At 42.7% G+C, this 9,416-nt stretch overlaps 1 protein-coding gene across 1 annotated transcript; it reads left to right on the top strand.

Moving 5' to 3' along the window:
- Positions 1-317: 317 nt before the first annotated feature.
- CCN3 (cellular communication network factor 3) lies at positions 318-7,440 on the top strand. The gene is made up of 5 exons (XM_073590257.1): positions 318-516; positions 2,853-3,072; positions 3,188-3,439; positions 4,654-4,859; positions 5,731-7,440. The coding sequence occupies exons 1-5, from the start codon at positions 379-381 to the stop codon at positions 6,025-6,027; spliced, it is 1,113 nt and encodes a 370-aa protein (XP_073446358.1). The 5' UTR covers positions 318-378; the 3' UTR covers positions 6,028-7,440.
- The last annotated feature ends 1,976 nt before the right edge of the window (positions 7,441-9,416 follow it).

Here is a 9,416-nt window from a genome sequence, read left to right as displayed (position 1 = left end):
ATATAACAGTATCATCCACCAATGCGAGTACAGTAGATTCCGCCCGCACGTCCCCAGACTGTACGAGACGTCTGGACATGTGGTTTCAGAAGGCATTCCTCATGTTCAGATGAGTAATCAGTTCCTCCAACACAAATCAGTTCCACGAGCTGGGACGGAAAACGCATTCCATCTCACAAAAATTACGTGTTCCTTTTCTCGGGGAAAAACTCTCGCATTGCCATCTAGTGTCCATAACCAGAGATTCTTTTAGGGAAAGGTATAGAAAGTGGTTCTTATTTATTTTTTTTTTTTTTAATAAATCTCATTTTCTTAGTTACTGCCCACCCCAAAAAGTGCAACCAATGGGATAGCAGCGGGCATAGCAGCACCCTATAAATGGACAGGGTGAAGGCGAATGAAGATCACAGAATACTGATCCTTACAAGTTGGAAGTCGGCAAAAGTCTCCAGGGACGTGATGATGTGTGGACGGAGCCCGCTGCCTGCCCTGTGCGCATTCCTCCTCATCCATACTGTAAGTCGTTATTCTATGTGTGCAGTCACTGGCGCTGAAATGTCGCTTTCTTATGTGATTAGTGTAATTCCTGGTGTTGGAGTACACCGGGATGTGGACACGTCCATTCTGAGGTTTTCCAGGCTTACGTATAATAATTTATCTATAATAGTTCGCATTTAATTCGATTTGATTTTTTTAAGAACTCTGAAAGAATGAAACACATTTCGGACCTCTGTGCCTCCGAGCCCACGATCAGGAAAGATAGTGCTGAGGACGCAGCCTATATTCCAAAACGCGTCGTTCTACGTTACAAGCACAGTGGATGGGGTTTAGAGAAACCTCCTTCTTATTAACGCGGAGTGAACTCACCAGCACTGCGGGTTTCCGAGCCGCATCATGTACATTTCTCCAGCTGTCCATATGTTCCCTAATAGACTGTCATTAGATAGTTCCAAAACACGTGCGTTTTACGTAGAACGCAAAAATACGCTGTGTCCAAAACGGTACTTTTCCTAATCTTGGGCACGCTCCTCCAAGGTGTTACCAACGTGACGCCCCGCGCCTGCATAATTTGGCTTCGAAATCTTGTGGTCCCTGGGCATCACAGCAGGCGAACACTTTAATGCATGGTATCACGCTTACTTTCATATTGCTGTTTCTTTTTACGATGTATCCATGTAGGAAAAAGCAAATCAGCCTAGGAATTGGGTTGATTATGCAAATAACACTCTAATCAAACTCTGATCTTTTTGTGATCCAATTCTCTCGGATGAGTAGATGGAGAAAACATTTCTCCATCTTCTTCAATCTTTGTGGCCGCCGACTGCACTCAGATGTCATCCGAGTGCAGCACGATGTTTCGCATGCACTTATTGACATGCATGGCCGAGTGCGATCTGAATATCAGCTCAAAATCTGGCACACGGTGATATTTTTTTTTCCTTAGACCAACTCTGCATGACCCATTCTCTAACATTGGTCCAATGTTTTGCCGCATCGCACTCAGACAGCAAATATGCTTGTCTGCACCTGCCCCAAGACCAATTTTTGATGTCTATCATGATTCAAGTACAGATTGGCCGCGGGTCTACTGACCCAAACTTGACAGCATTATATACATACATGAGACTGTCGAAATTGAGTCAGGAGACCTGCGGCCAGTCCGTGCATCGCGATCCACACTTAGATTGTGATACACTGATGTCTGAATTCAGCATAAACTCCAGTACAAGTGTGAGATATGTGCTGCTGCTTCTTCTGTTGTGTCTTGCTTACATTATTGCATAGAGTGATTCAATTGTAACAAACACTTAAAGGGGCTTGTCACTTACCATAAATACATATTTTTTTAAATCTGATGTAAATGTCGCTATTCTCCTGAATCCGGCGTTGTTTTTCTTGTGTTACTACGCCTCTCCATTCCTGAGATAAGACCCTTTCTTACCTGTATGTAAATTTCTTATCTAAATGGGTGTGGTCCTCAAGAAGGCGCCCACAGTGATGAGTTGAGAGCCACACCCACTCAGCTAAACGCAACATTTATAAACAGGGACAAAAGGGGCCGTATCTCAGGAACGGAGAGGCGCAGGAACAAAAGAAAAACATCGCCGGATTCAGAAGAAAAGCGGCATTTACATCAGGCAAATATTTATATCAAGTGACAGGTCCTCTTTAACTATTTAAAGGTCAAGCCCAATGTTTATTTTTTTTTTTTCGAATTCGATGTGTTTGGATAATTCAGTTAAGAGCAGCCAATTATGGTAATTTTTATAATCTTTATCAAAAGGTAATAATGCAGAGCCCCCAGAGTATCCTTTTAGCCACACCCCCTTGTTAAAGACCATACAAATTAACATATTTGGCAATAAAAAAAGCCCATAGGAGTGTATTAAAAAAAAAAAGTAACACTCGGGAGCAGCGGGAATAAAAAGAAGCAAAAACTGATTAGTGATAATTTTAAATATTAATTATTTTACAACTTAGAGTCTTGCAACTTTTTCTCGTACAATGTTCCTGTTCTTAATATTATTGATTAAAAATATATAAAAAATAAAAACATAATAATAATTAATGTTTTGTAATTTGTATCAAAACTTGACTAAACAACGTCGTTTTTTTAAATAATAAAATTCTGGATTCCCCTGTCGGCCACTAGAGGGAGCTCACAGAATAAGGAATTATATGATTTAAAAAATGGACAAGTGGGCGGTCCTACATTTCACTAGAGATCTGAAAAAAGCTTGAAATCGACTCTTCTGTTATTGCATGGTTGCTGGCAAACGTTTTCTGTCCATATATGTGAGGATGTATGATTGGCCATTACCGGTAAATATTTCTCTATGTTCATCCTACAGGCGATGTCTCAGAAATGCCCAACACAGTGTGGACCATGTCCAGAGGAACCGCCAAACTGTGCTCCCCACGTGCCCGTCGTGTTAGATGGTTGTGCCTGCTGTCCAGTGTGTGCCAGGCAGCAGGGGGAGGTCTGCTCCGAGGTGCTGCCATGTCAGGAGGAGCTGGGCTTATACTGTGACTTCAGTGCGGAGCTGAGAAGTGACAAGGGCATATGCATGGGTAAGTGTCCGATTAAGGCTGGCCGCATAGACATGTACCATAGATTACATTTCCTTCTTTCTCAATAAATTATTAACATTAACATTGTTGTTTTTTTTTTATTTTCTTATCTTAGAGCTGGAAGGAGGTAAATGTATGTTTAATGGCGCCATATACAGCAACGGGGAAAGCTTCCAGCCCAGCTGTAAATACCACTGTTCATGTCAGGATGGACAGATCGGATGCGTCCCAAGATGTAACCTGGACCTGCAGCTGCCAGGACCTGACTGCCCCTTCCCAAGAAAAGTGTCCATCCCCGGGGAATGCTGTGAGAAGTGGGTGTGCGACGCAAAAGAAGAAGTGCCATTCGGAGGCTTCGCTATGGCGGGTGAGAAAGCACTTCAATAAACCTAAAAAATAAATTGAGGTGGCCCAAGTATCCAGGAATATTTCCCCATGTGAGAAGGATGATCTACAGAAAATCCAGCCAAACTCCTCAACACTGAACATTTATTCATAGATTCTAGAGGGAAAGTTAATGAGTGCAGCTCTGGAGTATAATACAGGATGTAACTCAGGATCAGTAATGTAATGTATGTACACAGTGACTGCACCAGCAGAATAGTGAGTGCAGCTCTGCGGTATAATACAGGATGTAACTCAGGATCAGTAATGTAATGTATGTACACAGTGACTGCACCAGCAGATTAGTGAGTGCAGCTCTGGGGTATAATACAGGATGTAACTCAGGATCAGTACTGTAATGTATGTACACAGTGACTGCACCAGCAGAATAGTGAGTGCAGCTCTGGGGTACAATACAGGATGTAACTCAGGATCAGTAATGTAATGTATGTACACAGTGACTGCACCAGCAGAATAGTGAGTGCAACTCTGGAGTATAATACAGGATGTAACTCAGGATCAGTAATGTAATGTATGTACACAGTGACTGCACCAGCAGAATAGTGAGTGCAGCTCTGGGGTATAATACAGGATGTAACTCAGGATCAGTAATGTAATGTATGTACACAGTGACTGCACCAGCAGAATAGTGAGTGCAGCTCTGGAGCATAATACAGGAGGTAACTCAGGATCAGTACAGGATCAGTAATGTATGTACACAGTGACTGTACCAGCAGAATAGTGAGTGCAGCTCTGGAGTATAATACAGGATGTAACTCAGGATCAGTAATGTAATGTATGTACACAGTGACTGCACCAGCAGAATAGTGAGTGCAGCTCTGGGGTATAATACAGGATGTAACTCAGGATCAGTAATGTAATGTATGTACACAGTGACTGTACTAGCAGAATAGTGAGTGCAGCTCTGGGGTATAATACAGGATGTAACTCAGGATCAGTAATGTAATGTATGTAGACAGTGACTGCAGCAGCAGAATAGTGAGTGCAGCTCTGGGGGATAATACAGGATGTCACTCAGGATCAGTACAGGATCAGTAATGTATGTACACAGTGACTGTACCAGCAGAATAGTGAGTGCAGCTCTGGGGGATAATACAGGATGTAACTCAGGATCACTACAGGATAATAAGTAATCAGTACAGGATACTAAATATACATTTTTTTCTATTTGCGCAGCTTATAGACCTGAGGCCACGTTTGGACTAGATATGAGTACCAACTGTATCGAGCAGACAACAGAGTGGAGTGCTTGCTCTAAGACATGCGGCATGGGCCAATCCTACAGGGTGACGAATCGTAATCGGCGCTGTGAAATGCAGAAACAGATCCGCCTGTGCATGGTGCGACCTTGTGACGAAGAGACGGAGGGGCTCATAGAAAAGGTATGAAAGCTTTTTCTCGCCCTGACACGGAGATGGGTGGGGCTCATGGTTGACTCCACTCGAGAGAGTAATTTTAGGTCATACATGATGCTCTGTTGCAATGTCAGATGCATAGTATTCACAGAATACAGGCTCCTGTAATCAGCAGCTTACAGTCTATTATTTGATCTGGATGGCAATGATGGGGTTTTTGAAGGCTCCATAATTTTATTTCTGAACAGCTCCATCTTTACACAGGATATATTTTTTTATTTTATTTTAACTGCCGTCGGTTTGATCCCGAGCAGTAGTGATATGATGGATGAAAGCTCTGTAGGAAGATGAATCTTGTGCATGCCTAGATAGGTCCACCAGGGTCTTCTCCACGGCTATCTGGATACTATCAAGCCATCGGGTTGCTGGTCTTCCTCTTCACCTTGTTCCTTCTATTCTTCCAACCATGATGTCCTTCTCCAGTGATTGTTCTCTTCGTATGATGTGTCCAGTATAGGAAAGTCGCAGTTTGGTGATCCTTATACAGGATACATATAAGGGTGTTAAATGTCAGATTCTGGAGGCCCCACTTCTGGGACTCCTACCAATTAAGAGAACTCTTCATAGTGGGAACAGTGGGGTCGTGCATGTACCCTGCTATCCATTTTTATAAGGGCGATGATACAGCCGAGTGCCCCAAAGACATTGAGGAGTAAAGGAACAAGGATGACGAGGAACCTTGTGGAAATGCACCGTAATCACTAAGCCCGTGGATAAGTTCTGGTGGGAGGGTAAATCTTTTAATATGGTGATGGTCCACTTTATACTGTCGGCATAAATTTCCTCTTTAATGCAATAAATATTTTACTAAAGTTCTCATTCTTTCGTTCTCTTCCAGAAAGGGAAAAAATGCATGCGAGTGAGGAAATCTGAGAAAGCCGTCCATTTTGAATACAATAAATGTGTCAGCGTGCACAGCTACAAGCCCAAATTCTGTGGTGAATGCACCGATGGACGATGCTGTACCCCCCACAGCACCAGGACCCCCCAAGTGGAGTTTCTCTGTCCTAATAACAGAGTATTAAAGAAGCAAGTGATGTTCATCAACACATGTGTCTGCCATAATAACTGTCCCCGGGACACCAGCCTCCTCCAGACTGACAATGCCAAGTTCCCCAACCTGAGAATATACTAGTGTGTGTAAGGAGACCTAAAGGCCATACGGCACCAGCCATAATGTATTTAGTATTACAGACTTCTGCAGAATCACTTCTTTCCTCATAGTCTTCCACTGCCGACGTGGTACTTCAGTTTACCTATGAACTATGTGACTTTATCTGGTGGTCACGGGAAGTTTCATCTGCTGTACAGTACACTGCCTCTCTCTGCTGCTCAGACTTGCTTTAAATCCCTTCCTCATAGGCATCAGGATGCATAAGAAAATAGGATAAGAAATAATGAGAAAACATCAAAGACGAGGGGTAAAGGAAGCAAAAACAAGACATAATTATGTCCCAATTGTGTCCTGACATGTAGAAATGTCGGCTTTCTGATCTCAAGGAGCCAAATGAACTTCTAATTGTGTTTCTTGTACATTTGTGACTTTTGCACAATGTTTTATAAGATCGATGATTCGTGGACTTTTTTTTTACCTGTAAATATTGTAAATTATTATATATTGCTGAATATCTCGGGATAGTTACAACATGAACTATTATTATACATGAATTGTATATCCTCTACTCTGTGGATTAGATTAAATTTCCAACTAAGATCAAAGCAGTCACCTGACTATAATCGGTCCTAAGTTGTCCTGCCCAGCTGGATAACAACCAATATCACTGTCCTGTCCAGCTGGATGACAACCAATATCACTGTCCTGTCCAGCTGGATGACAACCAATATCACTGTCCTGTCCAGCTGGATGACAACCAATATCACTGTCCTGTCCAGCTGGATGACAACCAATATCACTGTCCTGTCCAGCTGTATGACAACCAATATCACTGTCCTGTCCAGCTTGATGACAACTAGTATCACTGTCCTGTCCAGCTGGATGACAACCAATATCACTGTCCTGTCCAGCTGGATGACAACCAATATCACTGTCCTGTCCAGCAGGATGACAACCAATATGGCTGTTTTTACAGCTCATATTGGGGATGATATCCTTAGATTCGACACGTGAACATGCCCTAATGCTGACCGCAAACCCACATCATAAATCCAAGGATGTGGGCTGATTTTACACCGACGAGTGAACATGACCTTATGTGAGAGAATCCTATATCCATATAACAATATATATATCGGACCTAGGAATACCTAATCAGATTTACCAGGATGCTGGGAAACGTGGAACCCCAATTCGGGGATATAACCAAATACTTCCATTAAATAATATATTATTAGATTTAAACTTGGGGTTGTCACTGTGGGTGCAGATAATCATCAATGCTGATTTTTCTAGTTTATATCATCATCCGTCCCTTGTGTATAGTTTTGTACATTGAATGGCGTCTTGTTGGGGAAATAATTTGTTTTTATATTTTTAAATATTATGTAAAACAAATTTTTATTTTTTCTAATAAATCAGATATTATATGTGTTACTGTTGTTTGATTATATATAATTTTATAGTCCCTTATATCATGTTTGTGATGTGAACCAAAACGCATCTATTAGAACATGGGTGGGCAATTAATTTTCCCAAGGGGCCATATAAGAAACTGTGAATGTTGTGGAGGGCAGAACAAATTGGTCAAATTAATTCTGGTCAATATTAATATTATAATTACATTTTTATGTTAGTATTAATTGTATCGCTTAATATTGAGCAAAATTAAGTATGCTGACACCCCACTATATATGAGGTGTTGTATGAGCCCGCATACAGCCTCCTCGTATACAGGATAAGCCCCATGCAAAGAGGGAAGCAGGAGTGTAGGGAGCAGAGAGATTAATAAGTCGGGCAGCAGAGTTAAGGAAGGGCTGGAGGGGTGTGAGAGTGTTAGAAGGTAGGCCATAGAGGAGGATGTTGCAGTAGTTGAGGCAAGAGATGATTAGGGCATGCACAAGCATTTCGGTAGAATGAGGATGGAGGAAATGACGGATTCTGGAAATATTTTTGAGCTGGAGGCTACAGGAGATGGCGAGAGCTTGGATGTTCGGTTTGAAGGACAGGGCAGAGTCAAAGGTTACTCCGAGGCAGCGCATTTCCAGGACAGGGGAAAGTGAGAATTCATTTATTGTGATAGATAGATAGGTAGGGAAGGTATGAGAGATGGAGGAAAGGTAATTAGTTCAGATTTGTCCACATTGAGCTTGAGGAAGCAAGAGGAGAAGAAGGAGGATATGGCTGATAGACACTCTGGGGTTCTGAAGAGCAGAGAGGTGACATCTGGGCCTGAGAGGTAGAGTGTCATCAGTATATAGATGGTACTGGAAGCCATAGGACTTTGAGTTGTCCCAGACCAAGGGTATAGATTGAGAAGAGAAGGGGTCCTTGGACAGAGCCTTGAGGGACACCAACAGAGAGAGGGCAAGATGAGGAGGTAGTGTGGGAGTAGGAAACGCTAAATGTGCGGTTGGTAAGGTATGAGGAGATCCAGGATAGGGCAAGGTCTTTGACACTAAAAGGAAGAGAGGATCTGCAGTAGGAGGCAGTGATCAACTGTGTCGAAGGCAGAGAACAAGTCTAGAAGGAGGAGTATCGAGAATTGGCTGTTAGCTTTGGCTGTAAGTAAGTCGTTACTAAGTTTGGTCAGGGCAGTCTCAGTGGAATGGTGGGGATGGAAGCCAGATTGTACAGTAGGTTGTTGAAGAGCGAGTTAGATGCAAAGTGAGAGGAAAGTTCAGCGTGGACATGCTGCTCAAGGAGTTTGGAAGCAAATGGGAGCAAAGATATAGGGCGATAGCTGGACATAGCGTTTGGATCAAGGGATGGCTTTTTGAGGATAGGTGTGATTGTAGCATGTTTGAAAGAAGAAGGGAAATTACCAGAAGTTAGTGATAGGTTGAAAAGATGGGTTAGAGATGGGATAAGTGTAGTGGTGAGGATTTATTTAGCCTCTTCCAAAAACATAGCCCAAGTATTTGGGTTTTTGGTAAACCCTGCCATCCTCAGTGCATTCAGTATGGCCTGGGTCTTCAGCAGATGACTTTCCCAATCCAGGCTGAATATCACAATATCGCCTTGGTAAGCTGCAGTGTACTTTTTGTGAGGGGCTAAGGTCCATTTCATGGCCCTCTGGAAGGTAGCTGGGACTGCTTGCAGCTCGAACAGCATTCTGGTATACTGGAATCACCCAGCAGGTGTAGAGAAGGCCGTGTTCTTCTTGGAACTCTGGGAGAGGAGGATTTGCCACTACCCTTTCATTAGGTACAGGGTGGTAAAGTATCTGGTTGACCCTAGCTTCTTAATGAGTTCTTACACATGGGGCATCGGATATGCATCGAATTTGGACACCTCATTGAGTTTCCTGTAGTCATTACAGAAACGCCACTTTCCATCAGGCTTCGGCAAAAGGAGAATGGGGCTTGTCCAGTCACTCTTTCACTCCTCAAAGATGCCCAAGCTCAACA

Source organism: Dendrobates tinctorius, unplaced genomic scaffold (genome assembly GCF_039654945.1).
Source record: "Dendrobates tinctorius isolate UK_male_01 unplaced genomic scaffold, ASM3965494v1 ptg000116l, whole genome shotgun sequence".
NCBI classification, from domain to species: domain Eukaryota; kingdom Metazoa; phylum Chordata; class Amphibia; order Anura; family Dendrobatidae; genus Dendrobates; species Dendrobates tinctorius.
This window is presented reverse-complemented; position numbering and strand designations above follow the sequence as displayed.

Coding starts and splice junctions, on each gene's coding strand:
- CCN3 (XM_073590257.1), top strand. CDS start 379: ATGGACAGGGTGAAGGCGAATGAAGATCACAGAATACTGATCCTTACA. Junction 517..2,852: donor CATTCCTCCTCATCCATACT/GTAAGTCGTTAT, acceptor TTCATCCTACAG/GCGATGTCTCAGAAATGCCC. Junction 3,440..4,653: donor CGGAGGCTTCGCTATGGCGG/GTGAGAAAGCAC, acceptor CTATTTGCGCAG/CTTATAGACCTGAGGCCACG.